General features: G+C 40.7%; 1 protein-coding gene across 1 annotated transcript in view; it reads left to right on the top strand.

The window, feature by feature from the left end:
* The window catches only part of cachd1 (cache domain containing 1), a 93,126-nt gene that overhangs the window by 68,018 nt on the left and 10,055 nt on the right, over positions 1–15,053 (top strand). Inside the window, exons 11-26 of the mRNA XM_074634911.1 lie at positions 987–1,110; positions 1,247–1,364; positions 3,828–3,996; positions 4,142–4,284; positions 5,155–5,336; positions 6,213–6,323; positions 7,510–7,632; positions 8,234–8,333; positions 8,443–8,559; positions 9,073–9,233; positions 9,468–9,554; positions 11,654–11,770; positions 12,086–12,237; positions 13,284–13,445; positions 14,316–14,393; positions 14,527–14,628. Coding sequence (XP_074491012.1) covers positions 987–1,110; positions 1,247–1,364; positions 3,828–3,996; positions 4,142–4,284; positions 5,155–5,336; positions 6,213–6,323; positions 7,510–7,632; positions 8,234–8,333; positions 8,443–8,559; positions 9,073–9,233; positions 9,468–9,554; positions 11,654–11,770; positions 12,086–12,237; positions 13,284–13,445; positions 14,316–14,393; positions 14,527–14,628 — 2,046 coding nt within the window. The remainder of the gene's footprint in view (positions 1–986; positions 1,111–1,246; positions 1,365–3,827; positions 3,997–4,141; positions 4,285–5,154; positions 5,337–6,212; positions 6,324–7,509; positions 7,633–8,233; positions 8,334–8,442; positions 8,560–9,072; positions 9,234–9,467; positions 9,555–11,653; positions 11,771–12,085; positions 12,238–13,283; positions 13,446–14,315; positions 14,394–14,526; positions 14,629–15,053) is intronic.

The following is a 15,053-nucleotide window of genomic DNA, read 5'->3' as shown; positions in this document are numbered from 1 at the left end:
AGGGAAATATTTAGGAGAGAGGTGAGGTATAGCAGAGCAAATTATAAAACCTATGCAGACTAACAGGCATTTACTCACCTGAATGGTTTAAATACGTGTTCAGCATCATTTTTCACTATTAAACCTAATTATTGTAAGTGAATCGTTGCAGCTCTGTGAGTTTCGCTCCTCTGCTGCGCCATTCAATGAGTCTCTTTTTTCCCCCTCTAAAATGTTTGTTATTGTAATAAATATGCCATCAAATTACAGCTTATTACTGTACCATGCTTATTAGCGCAGCAACTCGGTAAACATAGACGAATGAGTCCAATTAAAGTTATTAGCCGGCATTCAAATCGTCTGCTGGTAATTAGAGTGAAGGTAAATACAATTAGGTAAATACACGGCTGACAAGAGGCTCCCGGTCCTGGAAGTGAAAATAACAGATGAGAGTATTGGAAATATTTTTGCATGGGAGGCATTTATCTAATGTTGATCAGAATTAAGTAACTCTCTACCTAAATACTTTCTATTGACAGTCTTGTGCTCTCCATGTATGCTGTAGGGGTGGGAAAAAATTATTCACCTATATATCACAATTTATTTTATTTTTTTTAGATTTTTTAATGCCAGAATCAATATACTTTATGTGTTTCATTTGAGTCCATGCAGAGGTAATAGGAAGTTACCGCTTTTATTGTTGTAGTCAGAGTAAAGTCACGCCATATGCGTTCCGTATCCGTCAACCAAAACAAACTGCAGCCGGCCGAAACAACAGAGCAGAAAACGGCGGAAGATCCTCGTGGATACGACCTGCACCCTCACATTTTAAATCCAAAGTGGTAAACACTACACATACAGTAACGTATGGAAACACTTTGGGAATAGAGCTAGGGTTATATGCAGATCCAGTTTTTCCTAATTGGTCTGTGTATTTTGTTTTTGTTTGTTTTAGTATGTATAAACCCAAATTTATGATGTTGTCAACTTGTTGTCTGATTTCCTAGGTTACACCCTGATGCATCCGTCACTGACACGGCCCTACCTGATGACCGAGCCTCCCCTTCACACTGACATCATCCACTACGAGAATATCCCAGGATTCCCTGTTGTCCGGCAAAACATCCTCAGGTAAGAGAAGATGAGGAACAGAAAGTTGACTTCACCTTCAAAACCACTTACAACCAGAATTCCTCCACCCATGGATACATACATAGCATATGTGATGTGTACTTTTTGTTGTTTATTGGCGTGCATTTTTCTGCAGCCTCCCTCTGGGCAGTCAGGTCATTTCTGTGCCGGTAAACTCCTCTCTGTCCTGGCACGCCAACCGACTACGGGACAACAGCAAAGACGCATACAACGTCAGCTACGCCTGGAAGCTGGTAGGTGTCCTTATAGAGACTAGAGCTGCACGATTTTGAAAAAAATATCTAATTGCAATTATTTTGACTTTATTTATTTAGTTTGTTTCCATAGAACATTTGTAAATCAACACATGTGGAGATGGAAATTATTTGAATGGAGTAAATGTGAGCAAAAGGATTGTATATTTGAAGCAGAACAAGCACTCAGCAGAGACATGATGATCTTTGGCTCTGTGCCAGTGAGCCATTGTTGTAGTGGGACAATATCTATCTCATATACTTTCTGTCTCTTTATCATTACTACACTGCTGTCTAAAAGCAGTACAGAGATTTATGCTCCCAGCCTTTATGTCTCCACCAAACCTCCTCCACCTTAAATTAGTTGGTGTAATAAAAGCCAAGCGCTCCCACACCCATAAACCGTCCGTCCCTCCAATCTGCTTTTCCTCTCCGGCCCAGAGGTGTCATGTTTTAGGAGCAAATGGCAGCAGAACAGCAATAACATTACGTTGAGTCTTTTTGCTTTCTGACATTTCGATTTTTGGCAAGAGCAAAAATATCACACTTGATTTAGGCATTTCACTTTTAGCCTTTTTTAAAAGCTTTTGACATTTTTTTTCTTTTCGCACAGGCGCTAGAGTTCAAACACGTCACCTTTTGCCATGAGTTTGGCAGCTGCCTCTGTTTTTTTAAAAATGAACTTTCCAGAGCCAGAAAAAATGGTCAATTGGCCCAGAAAATCGAGAAGAGTCTGTTGTTTCCCACGCCATGCTGTCTTTATGAAGGACAAATGATGTCTCGGGGAATCCTTTATGAGTATACCATGTTTTTGTCCTTCCTTGTGACCAGAATTTAGACTAAAATGTGTCTTAAAAATGAGCAGCTGAGGTGATTTTCACTTATTTGCTCTTGAGTTATCAGAAGCTCCTGTGTCTGTCTAAAAACAGTTTACTGTTCATTTGACATTTTGCATGATTTAACACCAAAGTCTCAGAATTTGGGACCAGACGAGCCCTGCATGGTTCATTTAGAATCAGTGGGGTGAAAGCAGATGTTAAGCCGGACACATTTATCTTCTCTGGAACGACGCCTGCGGCCCACGAAACACTGGCTGTGAAGGCAGAATACACTAAACACTGAAAAAGAGAGCTGATAGGGATTGGGGAGTGTGTGAAATGTCACAGTGTCTCTCTGGCTTCTAGTTTATACAAAGCATGAAGAAGTGGAGATGCACTGGAGTTACATCAACTCCCAGTATTTTATTCATAAGCTCACACTTGTCACTAAAGGTAAATGTGTTGAACATGCCAAAAAAAGTACAGCAGGCAACCCCAACTTAACATTTATGTGTCATCCCTCTTTGCATTCTGCAGCATTGTCTGGAGTATGTTTATTTACATAAGTCTTGTGATATTCTGTAGTTTTCTTAATGTCAACAAATCCCATGAAAAATATACATCCTACTAATAAGTATTGGCAGCCAAAGCCTGATATATCTTATTCCTCTGTGCTATAGACCTCTATTGTTGACCATAAACTAAAACACATGAGGACTACAATTAACATGGGCACTGTAGTTTTTTTCCAAGTCAATCCCACATGCACTTTCCTGCTGCCAGACATACCCACTAATACTCTTTTCCCATCAAAATTAGCACATATACACAGGGTTTTTAAACACGGGGAAACACGTTAAAAATAGGCGATAGACTCCTTTCCCGTTGCGAGTATGCTGCCTTTCTGTTTTTTTACTGCTGTGTCACATTCAACGTTACGTACACACCGTGAGCGGAGTTAGTAACCAGTGAAAATGTTACGGTGGTTACTTCGATTTTTATATCTGTTACTTATTTAGTCTTTCTTTCAAACTCTCAAACCAGAGCTGGTAATTGTTGGAACAGTGGAAAGACTAAAAAAGCCAGTTTTGATGAGTTTATTTCGTTTCTGGGGAGTTCAAATGGAGTGTGTTTCGATGATCAGAGATCTGACTGGAGACTGGTGGCTTTGAGGAGAGCATATTAATTGGAGGTTTTGCATGTTGATAAATTATAATAATTGTCCAAATCACTGTTGATTTTATGTATTATAGCTTCACTTCATCATGCGTCACATAGCATCGCACCGGAAAGGGGCTTAAATTAGCGTGTCCACCCGGGTGTCATCTTTCCATCACTGCCAATCGGAGCTGGAATTGATAAATACCCGTGACTACTGCAGAGACATTTGTCCCGGGAATGAATGCCGATTGTAACCTTCCCACTGAAGACAAAAGCCAGATGTTAGTGGGTGGTCGTGGGTTCAACACAGCAAATGTGTATTAAATCGCACTTGAAAATAATTGCAGACAGAGGCACTATCTACTCCTGTTTGAATAGCGTTTGCTAAAATCTACTGTGCCCAGCTGTTACAGGAAATCCTTTTGTCTTTTTAAAAAATGAAAGTATATAGATTATATCCACCACTCCTGTTTTAATCTTCCAGGTTCAGGACACGTCGTTCATCCTGTGCATCGTGTACGTGCAGCCGGAGATCCCAGTGAAGCATCTGAAGAACCTGAACACAGCTCCCAGCTCCAAGCTCCTGTACCATCGTTTAGACCTGCTGGGTCAACCCAGCTCCTGCCTGCACTTCAAACAGCTTGCCACAGTTGGTAAGCAGAACAGCACAGGACTAATATATAATAACTTGGAGTAATAAACGAGTCTACAAACTTTATTTTTATCCATAGTCAGCTCGAAAACATTGATTAGCATCTCTGACTGTCCCTTTTTCCCCTCTTTGTGTCTCTTTCTCAGAGTCCCCCACTGTGATGTTGGCAGCCGGTAGTTTCTCCTCTCCCTACGAGCACCTCAGCCAGCCAGAAACAAAGCGCATGGTGGAGCACTACACCGCCTACCTGAGTGACAACACCAGGCTCATAGCCAACCCAGGCCTCAAGGTAAACAAGCACGGGAACACACATGCAACTCATGGCGAAGACCAGCCTGTGGGCGCACACAGGGTTAATGTTGTTTACCTGGCAAACAGGTGGCACATCGCCAACCCTGCAGTCAGGTTAAAGGCACATATTTTCATATTCTTCCATAAGTATGTACAAACACACAATTAATTGGTCTCAAGATAGTTTTTAAATGTAACTCTCTTACAATATCTGGCTGCTTACATTACAACTAACCTTCACACATTTTAAATGAAGCTCTGCATCTTTAAGAAGGGGGACAAGCCCCCACGTGGTTTTGGCAGCCTGTGTGCATTCCTGTCCTGGGGGGAGTACGGGGTTAGAGTTTGAACTCTAAGCCCCAGTCCCAGCTCTGATTCCCAGGCTAGTCTTAAAGGCCCCCTCCGGTGACCTCATCACCCCTTTCAAACTCAGAAGCCTCTCTGTAAATGGTACTGGGATGTGATTTTTCAGGGTGTTTTTCAGGGCTTTAGGGCTAATCGAGTCCCATTTATTCCTAAATACTGGTGTTCTGAGCCTTGCTATTTGTGATTTCTTGTTTATACTTTCATAAAAAATGTGTATCTATATTGAGCAGTAATACAGTAGAATGATTTCAAGTTTAGGTGTGTTTGAAAGGGAGGAGTCACTTTGTATTTCTATGTTGTTTGTGGGTAGACTGGAGGCCAACTTGCCCAAAGTTTTTGCCAACTTTGATTTCAGGCAAATTCCCAGATTTTCTAATTCTTCCTCAACTTTTTTCCTCCTCTCCTCATTAACCTCCTCCTTCCTTCTCTTATTTCCTTTCACCCTCACCATCCCTCTTCTCTCCCTGTCTCCCTCCATCCCGTCATCCTCTCCCCTCTGCAGTCCTCTGTCAGGAACGAGGTTATGGCGACCAGTCACGTCACGGATGAGTGGATGACACTAATGGAAATGAGTAGCCTCAACTGCTACATTGTGCGCCGTTACATAGCAACGCCCAGTGGGGTGCTCCGGATTTACCCAGGATCACTGATGGACAAAGCCTTCGACCCGACCCGCAGACAATGGTGAGGCTTACTTTGGAGGGTGTGAAGGGGGTGCAGAAGTGTGTGTGTGTGCTTTAGGGGCGCAAAAGGAGTTTTGAGATAGTGTTGGGAAGGTAGGAGTTAAAGGGAATGAGCATGTGTGCAAATTGCCAGCACATGTTTGTGCTTAAAATGGTCACCAGCCATTACTGAGTTGAATTAAGTTCAGATTTTCTCATGAAACTGTTGAATTCAAATGAGTGGACAATTATCCAATAGTATGTAAATCAAAACCTACTTACTCAAAAGTTAACAATGTTTTTATATGTTTAAATGTTTTTAGTTATGTGATATTCTGGCAGGTTGTTTGTTATTAGGATTTAGAGAAGACACATACATTCATAGTCACTTTTACAGTTCAGCCCACGGAAAGTGTTCTGCATTACAGATATCATTCCTGCATTAACTGCACCTATTTTTGCCTACTTTATTGAAACAAATGTTAACATAGAGTAATCAACCATATAACTTATGTATCCAACTTGTGCATGCAAACACGGTAGGAATAGTAGAATGAAAGAACAGAAAACCTTACCGTTGTGCTTTTTGTTGGTACATTCAGCTATGGATAAAATGTTTTCTATGACATATATAATCTCATCAGAAAAGTTTGACTTATTGCTTTTAAATTTTAATTTATGAACATAAAATTTTAGTCAAAATAGCAATCTGATTAATTGGATAAAATGTGACGTTACCATTCACATTCTCAAGTAATGACTGGTCGGATAAAACCTGTAAAAGCATATTAAAAGGTATCTCATTTACTTTGTTAGCCAGGAAAAGTTAAGATGGTCAACTTTGTGAAATAACCCCTCTTCATGAAATCCCCCTCTGCCTGTGTGATGTGTTGTGTAGGTACCAGCATGCTGTGGCTAACCCTGGCCTCATCACCTTCACGGGACCGTACCTGGATGTGGGCGGGGCGGGCTACGTCGTCACCATCAGCCACACCATCCATGCCTCCAGGTAAGAAGAAGAAGAAGGTGTATTTTAACCACATTAAACCCCTTTGCATCTCATATTTTACTGCTCCAGAGGAAATATATCTAAATCATCAAACCTTAGATATATTGTTACATAACATTACATTACTGAGTCAGTTCTCTGTTTGTGGCACTGTTACACACTGTTTTAGCAAATCACATATTTACATTTCAGTGTTTTTTTAACACACCAAAACTCACCAGGAAACAAGACAATCTTGGGAAATGAAGGAACAATTCATTCGCCCTTATCCTTTTTCAGTTACCTGACCTAGTATTTCAGTTTCAACTCATTGTTTAGCTGTCCAGCCAGAAACTTTACTGTTTTGATTCACTCTCACCGCTCTCATAATGTCATCTTCGGCCGCAGCAGGCAGCTGTTTTCTTAACACCTTCTGTAAACTACCTGCTCAGCACCAAACATCTGGCAGAAACAGTTGGCAACTAGCTGGTGAACATAGTGGAACATTTAGCAGCTAAAAAGCCAGATATTTCCCTCGCGAGCTGTGGAGACCAAAAACAGAGCTAAAAGAGAGTGAATGCCAGCCTTTGCTCCCCACGTGCATCAATGAGCCTTGGCCGCCCATGACCCTGTCGCCGGTTCACCGGTTTTCCCTCTTGAACCACTTTTGGTAGGTCTTGACCACTGCAGACCGGGAACATCCCACAAGAGCTGCAGTTTTGGAGATGCTCTGACCCAGTCGTCTAGCAATTTGGCCCTTGTCAAAGTCGCTCACATCCTTACGCTTGCCCATTTTTTCTGCGATTAAAGTATTTATTTTTCTAGTTCTGTGAGCTTAAAAGGCAACTTAGCACCACAACACCGCTTACAGTTAGTAGCACAATAGGAACTGTTTACCACGGTCCATGCAAACGTACACATAAACAATATTCAGATAAGTCAGGATTAGTGTGTTGATGACCGGCTCAGTGAGCATAACATCACGCAGTCTGCAAACTGCGTAAACACCGAAGAGAAGAGAGGGTGGGAGGGTATGTGTTTGATTTGGATTTTTTTCTGGGTGGTGTGGGTAAACATTTATGTTAAAGGTCTGTAGAGTAACTGACAACTTTTTTCCTCATTTTTAAAAATGAAATCTTTATGCTGCTTTTCTGTCTGCTCCTTTTCTCATTCTGTCTTCTTCTTCTGTCTCGTCCTCTCTCCTCAGCTCTCAGATGGCCCCTGGTTATGCGATTGCAGTGATGGGGATAGACTTCACCCTACGCTACTTCTATAAGGTCCTACTGGACCTGCTGCCCATCTGCAACCAGGACAAGGGGAACAAGATCAGGTAGGAAGAGGATGGATGTTTTTATCATTTGTTCTTCTCACTTCTTCTTGCAAATCATTCCTACTCTCTTCTTGTTCTTTTGCCATTTCCCCCCGAATTTCTTTGACGAGGGGGCTACACTTGTTTTTACTGAGCAAGAATTAAACTTGCAGAGAGATGGAGAAGAAAGGGAGGGAAGAGATAAGCTGATTACGATGACATTCCTGCTGGAGATGTGGCATTGCTGCTGTCTCAGTCCTACATACTTTCTCCAGCTTTTATGTCTCCCTTTTTGTTTTTCTCCTCATCCTTTTTCTCCCACCCCCTCCTCTCCTCTCTTTCTCTCTCTCCACTTCCTTCATGCTCTCTCTGTTGGTGTTCAGGAGCCATATAAAACAGGATTAGTTCAAAGGGGGTGTGGGCCAGAGAGTCACAGTATTTGGCAGAATGTTTAAGCAATGGAGGGAAGTAGAATGGAGCACTATTTTGCAGGTTGGAGTTGAATTAAGCACCGGGGGAAAAAGGGATCTTAAAACAAGTGGTCAATGCTAGAGTACTTGTGTTACTAATGTAAGTTATCCCTCAGTCTTTACATATATCTGTGTGTGTGTACACATTGTAGGTGCTTCATAATGGAGGACAGAGGGTACCTGGTCGCTCACCCCACTCTCATTGACCCCAAAGGTCACGCCCCTGCAGAGCAACAGCACATCACACACAAGGTAAAGGACCAGGGACTAATATACAAATGTAAAAATACCCTTTTAATAATCGCTATAAGCTTCCTTCTCTCCTTTTCTCATTTTGTCATTCCATCTTTTTTTATGGCAGGAGCCGCTGGTGGCTAACGACATCCTGAACCATCCCAACTTTGTTAAGAAAAACCTGTGTAACAGCTTCAGTGACCGCACCGTGCAGCGCTTCTACAAGTTCAACACCAGCATAATGGTAAGTCAGGGAAACACAAAGTAACTGGATGTATGAATGACAGCAGAGGAACACAGAATCAAACCGTTAAGCTCAGCAGCAGGCAGGACACAAACATACTCCTCAGGGCCTTTCTGATCAGCATGTGAATATGTGGTAGTACAACACTGCCACCTTGTGGTGATCCTCGGTGTTGCAAACTTGAATTATTCCTGCATACTATAATTCTATTGAGGCTGCAGTGTTTTTGTGTAGTTAGAGAGTCTGAGAGTGCATTATTCCAATTTTAAGATCTACAGCTTTGAAGTTATAATGTAAAATCAGTTTCAACACGTCATACTATTTTATATATGCCCACTTTTAGATTAACAAGGAGCACATTGAGTATATCGTAAATTCAAATCTACTGCAAGTTTGTCTAAATACCTTGTTTCCCTAACTAGTTTATCTACTGATGTCTGCTCAATTTTCATGTTCTCTGTTTATCAAATACATTTTTCTTAAAAAACATTTCTTGTCCTGTGTTTCTCATAGGGAGACCTAACCAACCTGGTCCATGGTAGCCATTGTTCCAAGTACCGTCTGACCCGAATCCCCGGCACCAATGCCTTTGCTGGTATCGTCAACGAGACGTGTGACTCTCTGGCGTTCTGCGCCTGCAGCACCGTCGACCGGCTCTGTCTCAACTGTCACAGGTCTCACCTTCACCCACACACTCATCAGGGATTTACTGTTTACCTCCCAGGCACTCAGGCAAACATCCACTTCTGATAGTATAATGCTGCAGCAGAGTCATTATTGATTCTGTGTATTGTATCACATCATAATCAAACAGAAACTCAGCTAATGAAATATTACATAGGTGGATGGTAAAAAAAGCTAATTAAATGGAGCTTTTTTGCTGAACATGTGACTGTTGTGGTTTTCAGAATGGAGCAGAATGAATGTGAGTGTCCGTGTGAGTGCCCCCTGGAGGTCAATGAGTGTACCGGCAACCTCACTAATGCTGAAAACAGGTCAGTGCAAGACATGTCTGGGCCACATACTGCATTACATTTATATTCACAAATACTGCATTGCTTGGGCGTTATGTTATATTGAGTGACGTAATATGAGAGGGAAATACTTAAATCAAAACAAATGTATGCTGGGAGCTTATAGAAGAGGTTACTGTTCAGGTATGGACTGTTAGAGCAGTAATGTAGCTGGTGTGAAGTGTAGTCACACCACATACCACCAGTGCACATAGGCCAGAGGTAAAACCATAGTTTGTCATACTAGGATTTTACTTTCTATTAAAGGCTCTAACTCTGTGTGAAATGGGCCAAAGATTGTTGCCTAAATATTACCAATTGTGTCATAACTCTTGGTGTGTATGTCACGACAGAGCTGTCAGTCACATACCTGGGAGACGCGGTCTCCATAAGATGACATATAAAAACTATAATCAAAGAGACAAATAAAAAGGGAAGTATTTAACTAATATCCAGGTGAAAACCATTAGCATGTCCTGTTAATTTATTTGCTATTTGACTTATACAATAGAATTATGAATGCTTAGATTTCCTTCGATACTTCCGACGCCCTTTCTCGGATCACACTCATCATCAAACTCAGCCTTCGTTTTGATCTCAACTATACACCTGTAAAGTTTCGTGACACATCTTACACAGTTGTGACGCTGTCACAGTTACAAAATCTGCCCACAGACAGACAGACAGAAATATAGACACCTGGCAAAGTGCTCAAAACTGTTTCTGTGGTAGTTCCCACTACAGTAGGTGTCTCCAGGACCACATTTATAGTTTTGTTTATAGTTTATTCATTTGCACATTATTTAGATACAAAATGCATACAATAGAAAAGACGGTACGTTCAGTGCAGGAGAGGACGGAAACCTGAAAGGCTTATTCAGAGTCCTCTGCTATTTAAACAAATAAAAAAATGACATTATTACTCATCAAAAAACAAAGCAACAAAGAACACAAAACAAAAAATATCTATGAGATAAGATAATCCTTTATTAGTCCCACAGCGGGGAAATTTGCAGAATTACAGCAGCAAAGGGGACAGTGCAAACAAGAGGCATCAGTACAAAAACTAAAACAAGATATAATGGTAAGTAAACAATAAATACATGATAATTAACAGCAAAAAAACAAGATATAAATGTATCTATACACACAAAACTCACAAGCAAGCATACAGTAGTACAATAAAAGAAAAGAAAGGAGAGAAAACAATCAAACCTAGAATAAGTAGATATGTACAACAAACGGCAGCAAAATTTTGCCATGATGACTCACACACAGTCTCGTAAGGTGAAAACAATACCAGCGTCGCTGTCGCAGCTGGTAATTATACATTTGTTGTCCTTTTTTATGTTCTTAGTACGTAAATGTGTTATAGTATGTGATCTCTATAGATATAAAATAACTTTTTTAACTTGCTGCCAGTAGTATTTTCTATTTTTCTTCATTCAGTGTGAATGAAACATTTTCCAATTCATTTGTTTAGTCCTTATACATGATAGTAGTGTCTGCAAATGCACATATTTCCTTTCATATTCCATACTTTATAGTTATTATCATATGAACTGTGCACATGTACTGTATGTGCTCCTGCAAAGATTTTGGGAGCTGTGTACATTTGTTTGTGGGTGTTTCCTCACTTGTTTCTCTCTCACGGTCTCTGTTGTCCTTTCAGTCCCAGTCGTGTGTCTCTCTCTCTTGTCTCACCCATCTCCTTTCATCAGCCATCAGCTGCCTTTGACAGCACATCAATGTTTCAAATGCCAAATCCTCCTTTATTTCAGGAAGACATGCAATTATCATTTTTTCGCTGTCATATTTTTCTCTTTGTTTTGTGTCGAGCAGCATTGATGTTTAAAGCTGCTTTGCTTAAATTGACACACTGAAGACATTGAGGGCTCATGCTTTGATTTCTTTGTATGTCAAATTTACTGTACAGCATCTGCTTTACTTGTCATGTTTCATTCTAGGATTTGGATGGATGCTGTCAGCTGGATGTTTGTGTTTTGACCAGTAATATGTACAGTACCTATACCTTTGAGTATTTTACCCTTGTGTGTGTTTTGTGATTGTGTGTTGTGCAGGAACCCCAGCTGTGAGGTGCACCATGAGCCAGTCAGTCTGAATGTGATTGATTCCAGTCTGCATGACACCCTGCCTCAGTGCATCAACACCCGCTGTAGCCAGAGATACACCAGCAGGTATACACACTGAACTACACACATGTACAGTACACATTAACGGGTAGCTTTGAAGCCCAAAAAATGGTATTTGGGACGGCCCTAGTTAGTGCATATTTAACCCAGAAACATGACTTTGTATTGTGCATGGGACAGATAATCTACTTTAATGCACTGTTTAAAGAAATCAAAAGCTTTTGTCCATATACATTTGACAGAAACATGACCGCCTTTGTCTCTGAAAGATTATTTACCACTTGGCCCTTCTCTAAAAAAAACAAGTGTTTGCCCTTTAAGAATCTTATTTCTCTCTCTATTGTCTGTGCCCTGTTTCAGCGACTGTTTCGGCGTTCTGGACTGTGAGTGGTGCATGGTGGACAGTGATGGTAAGACTCATCTCGACAAGCCATACTGTGCCCTGCAGAAGGAATGTTTCGGGGGCATCGTCGGCGCAAAAAGTCCCTACGCGGATGGCATGGGACTCATAGGTGAGTAAAATGTGGATATCAGAGGTGCTTTTCTTTTCAGTAACACATAAACAAAGTTGTGATTTATCAAACATATATCTCTGAAATTGCTGGTTTGCCTATTCAAGATAATTCAAGGTGATGCAGAAATGGCAGTAAAAATAGTCAGGAATGTTCATTTTCGCACAAATTTGCTCATTTCACTATTTATAGATTGATAGATTTATAGATAAGGCCTATTGTGAATTGGGTCGCGATGGTTTATTTTTAAAAAGTGGGTCCCCAGAAAAAAAGTTTGGGAAACACTGACCTAGATTTACTACAACTACTACTAGATTTACTATAAACTACATTTATCTTGTAAATATTGAGATTTTTGTTTTTAGTTGAAGTGAAAAGTGACCTGAAAGAGTCCTTCAGAGTCTTTGCAGAGTCTGGTTCCACAGTTAAGAGACATTTGTGCAAAATGTGCTGTAGTGCACCTTTTCAGCCAGCAGAGTAGAGAAACAAAAAAAAAAAAAAAAAAGAAGACAAAACTCAAATTATATCCAGGGTCCTTGAATTTGAATTTATTTGATGTGATAGGGACGATGCAATTTAACATAGTTCCAATACAGAGCATGAAGCTGATGTGTTGAACAGAGAGTTTATAGCTATTGCTAATTTGGGCTTTTACATGTACAATACACAGCTTTCACTATCATATCACAGCAGAAATGTTACTTTCGTAGATCCCGGATAACCAATATTTCAGATTGACTGAAATTGTTCTGTTGCTGGGTTATTTTTCTTTGGTTCTCTTATCAGTTTTTTTTTTTTCAAAAACAGAATTGGCCGCCTCTCTGCAGTCGAATAATTTCTCTGTCGCATTTCACACTGATGAGAGAATGGAAGCGATGTAGAAAATGTCTCAGCATGGCACCATGAGTTCAGATCTGAGCCAGAGCTGTTTGATATCAGCTTGTTGTATCTTCACTTCTTCAGCCATCTGAAATCCTTTGTAGTTTCTTTAAACAACCTTCTGCCTGTCCTTTCCTCTCTCTTCTTCTCCTCCCTTTCTTCCACAGATGAGGAGGTGGCATCTCTGAACATGATCAAGAGCGCCCCTGTGGGTCCAGTCGCCGGGGGCATTATGGGATGCATCATGGTGTTGGTGCTGGCTGTGTATGCATACAGACACCAGATCCACAGGCGTTCGCACCAGCACATGTCACCGCTGGCAGCACAGGGTAAGACTGAGAGATGGATTCTATCTCACAAATACATTTATGTAGTTAAAGTGAAACCGTATATGTCAGTGAAATTGAGATTGAAGTGAAGTACATTTTGCTACCATGGACAAAATAAACCCACAGCATATTTTTCTGCATTTGCAGTGGATTTTCTGTATCTTATATTTCCAATGGTTGGCCTGTAGGTCGCAAAAAATGTGTTAAAAAAAAAAGTGTGTTACAGTAGTTGCTTGCTCAACATTTAGTTTCTTCGCATACTGGCATTTCTTTAATTGGAAAGGAAGAAACAAAGTTTTAAAGCACCCTGATTAACAAGCAGTGCTGCTGGAACTAAACAGCTGACATTAGCATCATGCTGCAGCAGCAGCAGCTGCTGCAGCATGATTTGTGTAATTACTCAGCATTATTGACAAAAAAATCAAACAAGATTAGAACCTCATTAAAACTCTTGAGTCCAAGTCACTTCCAGTCTGATAGTTCGGTAAACAACTTGGGATAGATGGTGGAGAGTGTGGCTACATTATCACGAGGCATTAGGCTGACGAATGGGCTCATAAAGTCACAGCTTTGTGTGCGTGTGTGTTGGGCATGTCCATCTCATTATGCAGCTGCATCTTGTAACCAACACACACACACACACACACGGTCAAAGGTTAAAAGTAACTTTCACTGAACCCTACACATGCACTCACATACTGGCTAATATCCCCGTGTACACAAGTTATCATTTGGGCTAAAACTAGCTGGTTGACATCTCATTCCTACTTGTCATGCTTATAAATAATACTTCACATATTAGAATAGTAGCATCTATCTCATCTTGGCATTTTTCTTATTCTCTTCCCCTTTACCTCCATGCTGCTCCAGAAATGTCAGTGAGAATGTCGAACCTGGATAACGAAAGAGATGAGAGGGATGAAGACAGCCACGAGGACAGAGGAATCAGTAAGTATTGTTTGATATCTCATTGATATATACAACATTATCTTTAACACATTTTTTTTAAATTTGACATTGCAGGTATTTTATTCCTAAACAGGGCCTTTTGTGTTGACCTGTGTGTTCTCCTCACTTTCAGTCAGTAACACTCGATTCATCGCTGCGGTGATCGAGCGGCACACTCACACGCCTGAACGGAGGCGAAGGTACTGGGGACGATCTGGGACAGAGAGTGACCACGGTAAGACAAATCAATGTACAATGTGATGACACTCAAAACCACTAGTTGTGTGCACTGTATTATGTCCAACAGTACATTAGCATTGATGGAAAGAGGAATTGAGTAGGTTGCATCTGATATGCCAGTAATGCTGGATCAAAGCAAGACTATTTATATAATTTGTATTAGTGACATCATGGCGACTGATAAGATTATGAAGTCCTTTCTAACCTGACTGATTGGTCAAGCTGAAGTCACCACAGTTGTTGAAGAAGTTGATATTTAGTGACAACTAAGTGAAAACAAGAAACAGCAACAATATCATCAGGCATAGTTTTGTAGAAAACCGCCTATGTCTTGTAGTTATTGATTCGTTTTGATAGTTTTAACTTCCTTCTAGAGGTCAAGCGTCATCATGATCAGCTCTCCATGGAGGTTATCCTTGC

The sequence above is a fragment of the Sebastes fasciatus genome, chromosome 5 (genome assembly GCF_043250625.1).
Source record: "Sebastes fasciatus isolate fSebFas1 chromosome 5, fSebFas1.pri, whole genome shotgun sequence".
Classification (NCBI taxonomy): Eukaryota; Metazoa; Chordata; class Actinopteri; order Perciformes; family Sebastidae; genus Sebastes; species Sebastes fasciatus.
This window is presented reverse-complemented; position numbering and strand designations above follow the sequence as displayed.